We start from the raw sequence: 13,507 nt of genomic DNA, 5'->3' as shown, positions 1-13,507 counted from the left end.
GTGGTCTGGGGCTAGGCCTCACCGCCCACTTCCGCACCCACACCGTCTCCTGCGGGTGGGTGGGAGGAATGATCTGGGCCCTCTGAAGGGCACTTAACACATCAACACTGTGGTCACGAACTGGACAAGCATGCCAGGACCCTAAGAGCAACAACATTCACGTTAAGAACCACTCAGGGAAAAAAAAAAAAAATCTCCCAGATTACAAATTCCACACCAGCTATCAACAATCTCTTCTGATTTCTTTTTCAAGCTACAGGTTAATACAAAAATAAATGCAGGTTCTAAAAGTCCCCTAAAGAATAAAATGGAGAAAATAACCTCGAACCAAGAAACAATGGAGGGGTTGACCCCACCGCAGGGGCTGCAGTGTATGTGTATGTGTGTGTGTCGTGTGTGTGTGTGTGTGTCTACGTGTGACGTGCGCGCACGCGTGTGTGTGTGTGTGGGGTGTGTGTGTGTGTGTGTGCACGTTTTGTTTTGTTTTTAAAGTGAACCCACTACAAGGAAAAGAAAATGGTTTGGTACAAGGAGGGTCAAGTTTTTCGAGAAACCACCCTGTCTTGTCTGGTGCCCGAAAACCACCACCAACTACAATGCCCATCTTTATAATAACCCTAGATTTCAAGTAATAACTAAATTTAATCTTAAGCCAAGGGAGGGGGGAAAAAAAATCCAAAGGAAACCTCAGTAGTACAGGCACATCACTTTTCTGAGAAAGCTTCCTTCAGAGGGACTGAGGCCAAGTTCACACCGCGTGGCATCGACGAAAAGAACATTCTTGAACTTGAACTGCCTCCACTCACCTTCACCTTCACCTCACCCTTCCTCCCTTCTCACCTCTCCCCAAACACCTCCCCCTCTGCACCTCAATGTCCTTCTATAGAGAGATATATATATATAATTTTTTTTAATTATTTGGTAAAATTCCTTTACAGTTAAAAAAATAAATATTTCTGCAATACCACCAGAAGTTAAAATAAATAAAACTCAAGTGAAGAAGTCGCTCTGCTGAGCCGTACGGAAGTGAGGCTGGTGCGCGTGTGATTCCAACTCTTACCCCCCTGCCACCTCCCTGGGACAGACACCTGCTTTCTAAGGTGGGGGGGCCCCCGGCACCCCGACTCCTCCTTCCCCGTTGGGGGGTGGGGGGCCCTGCCCAGAGGCGAGTTTAGAAACCCAGGGACCAACCCATCCTTCGGGAAATAAAGGGAGGTTCCCTCGGTTTCTCCGCAGCTGAGGACAAACGTCCCCAGCAAGGACAGGATGTGACAAGAGTCGCGGAGGACAACCAGCCCCCACGAGGCGTCCCAGGGGCCCAGACCGGGTGCTCCCGGGCTGTGTGGGAGGAGAAGAGATCAAGTAGCAGCATTCGGAAAAAAAAACGGTCCTGATTCCAACCTGACTGAGGTGCGCCCCCTCGGCTCCGGGGGGGAGGGGGCTTGTGTGTCTTCGGGAGAGAGGTGGGTTAAGAACCGGGCTTGGTTAGACCGCTTCCCCTTCCCCTTCCCCTTCCCCTTCCCCTTCGCCTGCGCCTTCCCCTTCAACGCCTCCCACGGTGGCTGTGTTGCTGGGCGTGTTGATCTGGGCAAGGCTGTTCATGGGCACAGAGGAGCTCTTCTCACGTAGGGCCCCCCCGTTCTCGAAGGCCCGGGTGATCTCCTCGAAAGTCCTGCCCCGGGTCTCGGGGACTTTGAAGAAGGTGAAGACGAAGAAGATCAGGAGGAACACGGTGAAGACGATGAACACGTAGGCTCCTAAGTAGAACTAGGGCGAGAGGACGGAAGAGGAGGGTCAGTCCCGGCAAAGGCATCCTGCATCAACCTGGTCCCACTAGCATCCCTCCCAATGCAGAGGGTCAAACACCTTTTTGCTCGGACTCTTTGGCTCCCTTGGGGATCTTTTTTTTTTTCCTGGGGGAGGGATTGGGGATGGAGATGATGACAGGACACCCAGTCAGCTCGGAGCTAACTCATCACTGCTGGCAGGTTTTGCGGGGGGTGGGGGGGGACCACATAGGATATCGGGGACTGAATCTGAGTCGGCTGCATGCAAGGCAAGCGCCCTCTCGGCTGTATGATCACGCCAGCTCCTAGCTTAGTATTTTTCTGCGATTTTTCTTTTCTTCTTTTTTTTCTCTTTTTTGCTTTTTTGGGGTCACACTTGACCACGCTCAGGGAACCGTATGGAATGCCAGGGAACCAACCCAGCTTGGCAGCATGCCAAGCAAATGCCTCCCCACTATACGATAGCTGGAACCCCAGAAGCCTGCATTCTCTCTTAGCACTTGATACTCTCTCTCCTTCACCTCGCCTTCCCCTCTTAAAACTTCCCTTCTTGGGGCTGGAGCAATAGCACAGCGGTAGGGTGTTTGCCTTGCACGCGGCCGACCTGGGTTCGATTCCCAGCATCCCACATGGTCCCCTGAGCACCGCCAGGAGTGATTCCTGAGCGCAGAGACAGGAGTAAACCCCGTGCATTGCCAGGTGTGACTCCCCCCACCCCCCCAAAAAAAGAAAAAAGCAAAAGAACTTCCCTTCTTAAGAACTTCCAAATGAAATCTGTTTTTACTTCCAAAAAAAAAAAAAAAAAAGAAAAAAAGGTTTATTTAGTGCTGAGTCAGAGATAGTCCGGGAAGTTCAGACACCAGACTTGGGGTCAGAGAGACAGGGCAGTGGGTAAGATGTTTTGCCTTGGGGCTGGAGCGATAGTACAGTGGGGAGGGCATTTGCCTTGCATGCGGCCGACCCGGGTTCGATCCCCAGCATCCCATAGGTATAGCCAAGCACCGCCAGGGGTAATTCCTGAGTGCAGAGCCAGGAGTAACTCATGAGCAGGTGTGATCCAAAAGAAAAAAAAAAAGAGATGTTTGTTCTTTGAGGCTGATTTAGGTTCAATCCCTGGCACTATATATGGTTTCCTGAGCACCACCGGGAGTAAGCCCTGGGCACCACGGGGTTTGCCCCTAAAAACTGGGGAGTGGGGGAGATGCCGTTTGTCCTTCTATCAGCATCATCACACACATCTGGGCCCCCTGAGGACTCCTGAGCGCTGCTGGATGTGGCCCTAGTCCCCGCCCCGGAATCACCCCCCAAGAACAGTTTAGCACTGGGCTGAAGAGAGCACGGGGAATAAGGTGCTTGCTTTGCATGTAACCGACCTCGGTTTGATCCTGGCCCAGCATATGGCTCCCTGAGCAGAGCCTTAGTGGCCCCTGAGCACAGCTGGGGAGGGGTCCCAAACTCTGACCCCCCCCCAAAAATAAAAACCCCACAAAGCTTTATCCTTTTCTGTTGCTCTCCTCTCCACCCCTCACTGCACTGAGAAGTCTTTAAAATATAAAGTGGGAGGAGGGGCTGGAGCCATAGCACAGCGGGTAGGGTGTTTGCCTTGCACGCGGCCGACCTGGGTTCGATCCCCGGCATCCCGTATGGTCCCCCGAGCACTGCCAGGAGTAATTCCTGAGTGCATGAGCCATGAGGAACCCCTGACCTGAGCATTGCCGGGTGTGACCCAAAAAGAAAAAAAAAAAAAGAATCACTAAGATTCTCTCTTAAAGTGGGGCCAGGGGATCTAGTTTTAAAGTCCCTGGTACCTAATCCTTCAAAGAATCAGTAACCTTTTATTTCTACTTTTATTTTTTTTGCATTTTTGGGTCACACCCGGTAATGCACAGGGTTACTCCTGGCTCATGCACTCAGGAATGACTCCTGGCGGTGCTCAGGGGACCATATGGGATGCTGGGAATCGAACCTGGGTCGGCCGCGTGCAAGGCAAACGCCCTACCCGCTGTGCTATCGCTCCAGCCCCACCTTTTTTTTTTTTTTTTTTGATAGGAGGTTTGGGGGTGGCAATTTTGAGCAACACCCAGCATACTCAGAGCACACCAATGGCTCTTCACTCAGTAATTACTCCTGGCAAGCTCGGGGGACCCTATGGGATGCTGGGGATTGAACCCAGGTTGGTTGTGTGCAAGGCAAATGCTCTACCTGCTGTACTATCACTCTGGCCCCTTATTTATTTATTTATGCTTTCTGGGGGGAGTCACACCCGGTGTGATGCTCAGGGCTTATTCCTGGCAGTGTTCTGGGGACATGGGATGCTGGGGATCGAACCGGGGTCAGCTGCCTGCAAGGCAAACGTCCTCCCCACTGTCTTATTGCTCTAGCCCCTAAGTCACTGTCACTGTCACTTGTCCTCCCGTTGTTCATCAATTTGCTTGGGCAGGCCCAGTAACATTGTGAGACTTGTTACTGTGTTTGGCATATAGAATACGTCACGGGTAGCTTGCCAGGCTTTGCCGTGCGGGCAAGATACTCTTGAAGCTTGCTGGGCTCTCCCAGAGAGGCAGAGGAATCGAACTCGGGTCAGCCCGGTTGGCCGCATGCAAGGCAAACGCCCTTCCCGCTGTACTATCCCTCCAGCCCCTTAGTAACCATTTTTTAAAGGTATATAACAAGAGGGGCCCTGTGAGCTGGCTTTTCGGTCGTCTGGCTGGTCGGATGGAAGGGAGGCGGCGTCTGCTCGTCCGTGTACTTACTGCGGCCGAAGGGAAGAGCAGGCCCACCAGGAAGTTGGAGGTCCAGTTGGAGCAGCCAGCCACGGCCATGGCCGCCGGCCGGGGGCCCTGGCTGAAGAGCTCGGCCACGATGAACCAGGGGATGGGCCCCGGGCCAATTTCAAAGAAGGCCACGAAGACCAAGATAGCCACAATGCAGACGATGCTCATCCAGTGATGATCGGCCTGGGTGAGGAAGAAGAGAGCAGCGTCAGGGCCATAGGTGCAAAGCAGGGCCGGAGCGAGAGTCCAGCAGGGAGGGCGTTTGCCTTGCATGCTGCCGACCCGAGTTCAATCCCCGGCATCCCATCGGGCCCCCCCAAGCACCGCCAGGAGTAATTCCTGAGTGCAGAGCCAGGAGGAAGAACCCCTGAGCATCACCGGGTGTGATCCCCTCCCCCCCCCCGCCAAAAAAAAAAAAGCAGGTACCAAGCCTCCCGGGGCAAATTGAGGGGTGGGGGAGGGGGCACATCCTTCAGTCCTATGGTAGGATTCAATGTCAGGGCTGACAGCTGCCTGCGGGCTTTGGACCTCCCACCCCACACCCCTTGCCACTAGGAGGGCACACACGATCCTCTTAGTCAATGGGAACGAGAATGATCTCACAGTGGTCCCAAGAGGAAAACCAGGCGGGGCTGCTTGGTGCTGGTTGGACCAAGGCTCTGCTGCTCTAGGGATGTCAGAAGAGCAGCAAAAGGCACCAGCTTTGGGGGGTCCCTATCCTGCCAACCCAACCCTACTCAACCCTACTCACCCAACCCGTGCCCGCATCGGACCCCACCATCAACGCCAGGCCTGGAGCCCACGGCAGTGGTAGCCGGGATGCGGGTGCCTTTGTTTCCCTCACAGGAGGGTGAGGGGATGACGTTTCACTCACCTTCATCAACAAGGAAACCGTCATGAGGATGGAGCAGCCGGCCATCCCCGCCAGGCCCAAGAGATGCAGTGTCCGGCGCCCCATGCGTTCCACCAGAAATAGCTGAAAGAAGCAAAGAAGTTGAGGCATCACCTCAGCTGACTGTCGGAGCAACCAGGGACATAGCCCCGGCAGATGACCTCCACGACCCAACCGCCGCCACATTCCGGGCCACGCCTCACATGAGTAAACTTATTCCTGGACACATCGTAAGACATTCCCTCCCCTACTCTCTATAATTGCCACACCATATTTGATGGGTTTCAGACAGTAGGTAACAAATCATAGAAGGAAAATATATACATATACACATGCAAATGACCTGGTGACCAAGGTTCGATTCCTCCACCCATCTCGAAATGCCCGGCAAGCCACTGAGAGTATCTCGCCTGCACGGCAAAGCCTGGCAAGTTACCCGTGGCGTATTCGATATGCCAAACACAGTAACAAGTGTCACAATGGAGACGTTACTGGGCCCTCTTGAGCAAATCGATGAACAACGGGAGAACAGTGACAGATTATTATTCTTATTATTGGGCTGGAGCGATAGCATAGCGGGTAGGGCATTTGCCTTGCACGCGGTCAACCCAGGTTGATTCCTCTGCCCCTCTCGGAGAGCCCGGCAAACTATCGAGAGTATCTTGCCCACACGGCAAAGCCTGGCAAGCACCCCGTGATGTATTTGATATGCCAGAAACAGTAACAACAAGTCTCACAATGGAGACGTTACTGGTGCCCGCTTGAGCAAATCGATGAATGGGAGGACAGTGCAGTACTATATATATATATATATATATATATATATATATATATATATATATATCCCAAAGCTCACACCACCCAAACTTTAACAACATGTTAGTGATCACTGTCACTGTCCTCCCATTGTCTATCAATTTTCTCGAACGGGCCCAGTAACGTCTCCATTGTGACCATTGTTACTGTGTTTGGCATATCGAACACGCCACGGGTAACTTGCCAGGCTTTGCCATGCGGGCAAGATACTCTCAGTAGCTTGCCGGGCTCTCCGAGAGGGGCGGAGGAATCGAACTCGGGTTAGTCGTGTTGGTCGCATGCAAGGCAAACACCCTACCTGCTGTGCTATCGCCCGTGTTAGTGATATCTTATAGAATGTCTTAATGGTTCCTGCCAAAATGGAACAATCTTTACACCGTTTCCTATACGAACACTTTTCTGTATGCATATTCAGCAGCTCTTTATAGCAGACAGTACAAAATCTATTCTTTCAGTTGTGTTTTGGAACAGGGATTGGGGTTTGGGATGGAAACATCCCGAATATGTGGTGGGAAGGTGTCATGGTGGTAGGATTGGTGTTTGAATATTAAATGTAATCAAATATTGTGAACTAACTTATAAAATAAAAAAAAAATTAAAAAAAAAAAAGCAACAACCCCTATGAGCTGCCGCAACTTGTGTGTCACCAGGATCCTGGGGGACAGAATCCTATAAGACCAGTCCCCATTTGAGAGGCTCCAAGACCCAAGAGACAGTTCAGGGGTTAAGGCAATGGGCCTGCCACCATGCAATCTCCAAGGCTCTCCCGCACTCCAGGGGACACTGCTGGGCCAAGTCCATGCCCTTATGCCGTATACCCCTTCCCCTGTTGGTTCATTTTCCATGTTGGCCGGAATAAGGGAACTGTATTCACTCCCATCCCATGGCCAGAATTCCTCCCTCCACCCAAAAAATGATCAAACCGCTCAAACTTACTGAAACGACGGTGAAGATAGTGTTGACCACACCGGCACCAATGGTGGCGTAGATGGGCTCCTGCACTCCGGCATCCTTGAAGATTCCTGTTGAGTAATAGAATACCTAGGAGGAAAGAGGAGATGCAACATGTTTTTGGTTTTTTTTCAGGGGCTGGAGCAATAGTACAGTGGCGAGGATATTTGCTTTGCACACAGCTAAGCTGGGTTCGATCCCCGGGACCCCATATGGTTCCCTGAGCCCGCCAGGAGTGATCTCTCTCTCTTTTTGTTTTTTTAATTTTTATTAGTGAAACACCATGAGGTACAGTTGTAGACTTACAAATTTTTGTGCTTGGGTTTCAGTTATATAATGATCGTGTAGTACCCATCCCCCCACTAGGGCCCATTTTCCACCACCATGGATCCCAGTATCCCTCCCACCCTGCCTCTGTGGCAGGGCATTCCCCTCTGTTCTCTCTCTACTTTTGGGTGTTGTGGTTTGCAAAAGAGGCATTGAGCGGCAATCATGTTCGGTCTATAGTCTACTTTCAACATGCATCTCCCATCCTGGGTGGATCTTCCCCAACACCCTTTATTTGGTGCTCCCTTCTCTATCTGAGCTGCCTTTACCCCTAGCATGTGTGGCTGGCCTCCAAGCCATGGAGCTAACCCAAGAGTGATCTCTGAGCACCAGCGGGTGTGGCCCCCCAGCCAACCAACCAACCAACCAACCAACCAACCAACCCAACCAACCAAAAAACCCCAATTAAGAGAAATGGTATTCACCAGGAGTGATTCCTGAGTGAAGAGCCAGGAGTAACCCCTGAGCATCCCAAGTGCAGCCCAACCTCCCCCGCTCCCCCCCCCCCCAAAAAAAAACCCCACGTAGTTAAATAACTGGAAATAAAGCAAAGAGAGAGAGAGAGAGAGAGAGAGAGAGAGAGAGAGAGAGAGAGAGAAAGAAACGGTGTTAAGGAAAAATCCCAAATCTGAAAACTAGAACCGGAGCATGTCTTGCAAGTGGCCCATCCAGGTTCGACCCCCGGCATCCCATATGGTCCCCCAAGCACTGCCAGGGACAGTTCCTAAGTGTCAGCTAAGCGTATGGCGTGAGCCTAGTTGTGTGTGGCCCCCAAGTCGAAATAAAGAAACAAACAAAAACCAAGATTGTGGGTGGGTCAATTTTTTCCTTTTTCTACCCCTGGAATCCGATGCACACAAGGTAAGGCATATATGTATACTTCACGACTGAGCCACAGCCCTGCATGCCTGGATAGAAGTCAAAATTTGGAGTCAAGGGGCTGGAGTGATAGTTCAGTGGGTAGGGTGTTTGCCTTGCATGCGGCTGATGCAGGTTCGATTCCCAGCATCCCATATGGTCCCCCGAGCACTGCCAGAAGTAATTCCTGAGTGCAGAACCAGGAGTAACCCCTGAACATCGCCGGGTGTGACCCAAAAAGACCCCCCCCCCAAAAATTGAGGGGCTGGAGTGATAGCACAGCGGGTAGGGTGTTTGCCTTGCACACAGCCGACCCGGGTTCGATTCCCAGCATCCCATATGGTCTCCCGAGCACCGCCAGGAGTAATTCCTGAGTGCAGAGCCAGGAGTAACCCCTGAGCATCGCCGGGTGTGACCCAAAAAGCAAAAAAAAAAAAATAAGTCAAGGGCCAGAGAGTTCCTTGGCACCTGATGGTCCCACACAAGCCCCCTCGCAGACTCTAACATTGACCCCCTTTGGATGTGGCCCCTCCAAACCCGACCCACCCCAACCGTGACAGCAAGGACACCAGGTGACAGGCCGGTGGATCCACAGGTCAGAAGCGGCGGCTCGGAGGCTGCCGGGATACTCACAGCGTTGATGCCCGAGAGCTGCTGGGAGAGCTGCAGCATGATGGCGATCAGGATGGGCTGCCGGTAGCTGGGGGACCGGAACAGCTCCAGCACGGTGGGACGCTTCTCCTGCGACATCCGGACACTCTCTTCCTTCATCTCCTGGATGTCCTGGCTCACGTCGTCGGTGCCCCACAGGCGCTGGAGGACTGATGAGAACAGGACAGGCTCTACTGGGCAGCGGGGGCACTGGGCGCCATCCCTGAGCCCAGAAGGTCCCACCATCATGGAAAAACACACACATACACACACACACACAGAAAAAACAAAAAACCAAAAACCAAAAAAACTCGAAAAATGGGCCCCAGCGATAGTACAGTGGGGAGGGCGTTTGCCAGAAGTAACCCTTGAGCACTGCTGGGTGTGACCCAAAAATCAAAAAACAACAACAGGGGCTGGTGAGATAGCACAGTGAGTAGGGCATTTGCTTTGCATGCAGCCAGACCCGGGTTCGATTCCCAGCATCCCATATGGTCCCCCGAGCACCGCTAGGAGTAACTCCTGAGTGCAGAGCCAGTAGTAACCCCTGTGCATCACCAGGTGTGACCGAAAAAGAAAAAAAAAATGATGACACGGGGCCGGAGTGATAGCACAGAGGGTAGGGTGTTTGCCTAGCACGTGGCCGACCAGGGTTCGATCCCCGGCATTCCATATGGCCCCCCAAGCACCGCCAGCAGTAATTCCTGAGTGCAAAGCCAGCAGTAACCGCTGAGCATCGCTGGGTGTGACCCCAAAAGCAAAAAAACACAAAAGACAAAAACAAAGAAAAATGATGACACAGTTGGGCCGGAGTGATAGTACAGCAGGAAGCGTATTTGCCTTGCATGGTTGAATCCCCCAGCATCCCATATGGTGCCCCGAGCACCACCAGAAGTAATCCCTGAGCATCGCTGGGTGTGACCCCAAAAAGCCAAAAAAAAAAATAAGGAAAGGAAAAAAAAACAGGTGGGTGGGACCAGAGCTAAGGGACAGCAGAGTAGACAGAGAAGACATGATGGCGCTTGCCTTGCATGTTGCTGACGGAGTTGAACCCCTGGCACCCCAGAGAGTGCCCTGAGCCATGCCAGGAGTGATCCCCAAATAGAAACAAACCAAAAAAGTTAAAGAGATGTCTCTTCTCAACAGGCACTGGGAGTGAGGTCGGGTCCACTTGGATCCATATCTTAGCCCCCCGGTCCTCACCTCAAGCTTCTCAAGAACAATCAAAAAACTCTCCAGGTAGGTCAAAGGGGCAGGAAAAGGGTCCAGAAGCCAAGGACATGCGCTCGGCAGTCGAGACTCATGCTTTCCAGGTGCTGCCACTCCCATTTGTACCCTGGCACGGATGCATGTGGCACAAGGGCCCCCAGGCACTCACACTATCCAGGCTTGAATGTCTGAGTATGGGTGGGAGTGAGCCCCAGGGTCTCCAAGCACGACGTGGGGATTCACCCCAGCCCCCACCAAGTAATACGGAACCAGGGAGATATTAAAGGAGGCAGGGTAGGGGCTGGAGAGACAGTACAGAGGGGAGCGTGTTTGCCTTGCACGTAGCCAACCCAAGTTCGATCCCCGGCATCCCATAGGGTCCCCCGAGCACCGTCAGGAGTAATTCCTGAGTGCAGAGCCAGGAGGAACCCTGGGCATCACTGGGTGTGGAACCCCCTCCAAAAAAAAAAAACCAAAGCAAATAAAATAAAAATAAAAAATAAAGGAGGCAAGGGGCTTGCCTCTCATGTGGACACCCCCAATTAGATCACAGTGACCCCATGTTGTACCCCCATCACTGCCAGGGGTCACTCCTGAGCAGAGAAGTGAAAATAACTCTGACTACAACTGTGGCCACACCCCTCAGTGCTCAGGGCGCACTCCTGACTGCATGGTGGGGGGTCTCCCCTGGGGGTGCTGGGGGACCCAAAAAGACAAGCAGGTTGATCCACGCAAGATCTCTCCGTGCAGGCTGTGCTCAGGAAACAGCCCTGAGCCCAACCAATAACAAGTAATAATAAATAACACGTTAAATCATTAAACATGATTTAATGATTTCAGGTCCGAGCAATAGTACTGTAGGTAAGGCAAGTGCTTTGCACCTGGTGGACCCTAGTTTGAGCCTCAACGCCCCCCTATGGTTCCCCTGAGCCCGCCAGGAGCGATTCCTGAGCGCAGAGCCAGGAGTGAACTCTGAGCATGCCCCAAAAGAAAGGCAACAAAAATAGTCTTTTAAATACATTGAAACTAAAAGACTGAGTGCCATGCTAAATTCAACCACCAGACTTAAGACTTCTCAAATGAGGCTGGAGCGATAGTCCAGAGGGGAGGGCGTTTGCCTTGCACGTGAGAGTGATTCCTGAGTGCAGAGGCAGGAGGAACCCCTGTGCATCACCAGGTGTGACCCAAAAAGAAAAAAAAAAAAAGACTTAAACATGGAAGTTGATAGATACTCACTCTTGGTCGCCTGATCCTCTTCCTTTTTGTTAATGAGCAAGAACCTTGGACTTTCGGGGCAAAACGGAAGGGCGATGCCTTGGATGACCGCGGGAATGATGGTGAAGGCCAGCAGCATGGGCCATAACTTCTCGCTCCCCATGATGTACTTCAGACCAAAGATCTGGAAAGAAGCCGGACACAGGATACTACTATGAGCCCTGGAACTGCACAGGCCGCACGAGGACGCCAAAGCCCAAGTTCAGGGCTGGCGAAACTGTTCAGGGCGTCTGAGGCACTTGTCCTGCTCGCAGCCGACCCATTTCTGACCCCAGTCCCAATTTTTTGGGGGGGCGGGTCACACCCAGTGACGCACAGGGGTTCCTCCTGGCTCTGCACTCAGGAATCACTCCTGGCAGTGCTCGGGGGACCATATAGGATGCTGGGGATTCCTGGGCATCGAACCTGGGTCAGCCGCATACAAGGCAAACGCCCTACCTGTCATGCTATCACTCCGGCCCCACTTTCCCCCGAGGCATTGCCAGGTGGAGCCCCAAATCAGAAAGAAAGGAAAAACCACTATAGTTCCAAAATCACAAAATCATCCTTTCTTTATAGCACAGAGTAAAATTGGGAGAGTACAGGGCACTTCGTTGAACGGGATGCCCAGAACCATGCTTTCCTGAGCACTGAGCCAGGAGTAGCCTCTGAGCATGCTGGGTATGGCACAAAGTTGTCCTTCCACCCCAATAATTTAGTTTTTTCCCCCCTTCCCCCTTTTTTTGGGACACACTTGGCGATGCTCAGAGGTTATTTCCGGTTCTGTGCTCAGCTATTACTCCTGGCGGTGCTTGGGGAACCATATGAGATGCCGGGGATTGAAACCAGGTTGGCTGCATGCAAAGCAGGCGCCCCTCCCCGCCAATAAAAGCACTGTAGTGGGGCTGGAGTGATAGCACAGCGGGTAGGGCGTTTGCCTTGCATGCGGCCGACCCAAGTTCGATTCCCAGCATCCCATATGGTCCCCCGGGCACCACCAGGAGTCATTCCTAGTGCAGAGCCAGGAGAAACCCCTGAGCATTACCGAATGTGACTCAAAAAGCTGAAAAACTAAAGTAAAGTAAAGGCCCTCCCGTTGATCATTGATTTGCTCGAGCGGGCCCAGTAACATCTCCATTGGAGACTTTGTTGTTACTGTGTCTGGCATATCGAATACTCTCGGTAGCTTGCCGGGCTCTCTGAGAGGGGCGGAGGAATCGAACTCAGGTCGGCCATGTTGGCTGCGTGCAAGGCAGACGCCCTACCCGCTGTGCTAGCGGTAGGGCGTTTGCCTTGCGCACAGCCAACAAAAGAAAAACTAAAATAAAAACTAAATAAAAAATGTTGCAGCTTGGGGCTGGAGAGATAGCACAGGGGGTAGGGCGTTTGCCTTGCAAGTGGCCGACCCGGGTTCGATTCCCAGCATCCCATACGGTCCCCTGAGCACCGCCAGGAGTAACTCCTGAGTGCAGAGCCAGGAGTAACCCCTGTGCATCGCCGGGTGTGACCCAAAAATCAAAAAAAAAAAAATGTTGCAGCTTATCTATGGTGAAGAATGGGCTAAGTCTGAATGACAGGCCCGAATCTGTTAACTCATGTAGTGAACCCCATGATATTAGCACTCAGTACACGCGCGACAGTACCTGGGCCACCAGGATGCCCACGACAATACCCAGCTGGTTGAGGGTGCCGAAGGCCCCCCGCTGGGCAGTCGGGGAGACCTCCCCAATGTACATGGGGACGAAACCCGTGCAGAGCCCACAGAAGAAGCCGATGACCAGGCGACCTATGATCAGCATTTCGACCGACTTTCCCAGTTTGCAGAACCCCATGAGGCAGCCGCCAACGACAGCAAAAATGTTGACAATGAGCATCGAATTGCGCCTGAAAGGGCAAACAAGAGACAAGCAACGTTAGCAACCGTGGGTCTGAATCCAGGCCTGCTCACACCTCCCTCTCCGTCAGCATTCGATTCTTTCTTTCGTCTT

General features: G+C 52.4%; 1 protein-coding gene across 1 annotated transcript in view; it reads right to left on the bottom strand.

Moving 5' to 3' along the window:
* Window positions 1–1,485: 1,485 nt before the first annotated feature.
* Window positions 1,486–13,507, bottom strand: part of SLC2A3 (solute carrier family 2 member 3) — a 98,751-nt gene continuing 86,729 nt past the window's right edge. The window contains exons 4-10 of the mRNA XM_056134713.1: window positions 13,163–13,403; window positions 11,502–11,664; window positions 9,039–9,226; window positions 7,206–7,310; window positions 5,436–5,537; window positions 4,541–4,744; window positions 1,486–1,767 (exon numbers count right to left, since the gene is read on the bottom strand). Coding sequence (XP_055990688.1) covers window positions 1,486–1,767; window positions 4,541–4,744; window positions 5,436–5,537; window positions 7,206–7,310; window positions 9,039–9,226; window positions 11,502–11,664; window positions 13,163–13,403 — 1,285 coding nt within the window. The remainder of the gene's footprint in view (window positions 1,768–4,540; window positions 4,745–5,435; window positions 5,538–7,205; window positions 7,311–9,038; window positions 9,227–11,501; window positions 11,665–13,162; window positions 13,404–13,507) is intronic.

The sequence above is a fragment of the Sorex fumeus genome, unplaced genomic scaffold (assembly GCF_029834395.1).
Source record: "Sorex fumeus unplaced genomic scaffold, SorFum_2.1 ptg000101l, whole genome shotgun sequence".
Lineage (NCBI taxonomy): Eukaryota > Metazoa > Chordata > Mammalia > Eulipotyphla > Soricidae > Sorex > Sorex fumeus.
This window is presented reverse-complemented; position numbering and strand designations above follow the sequence as displayed.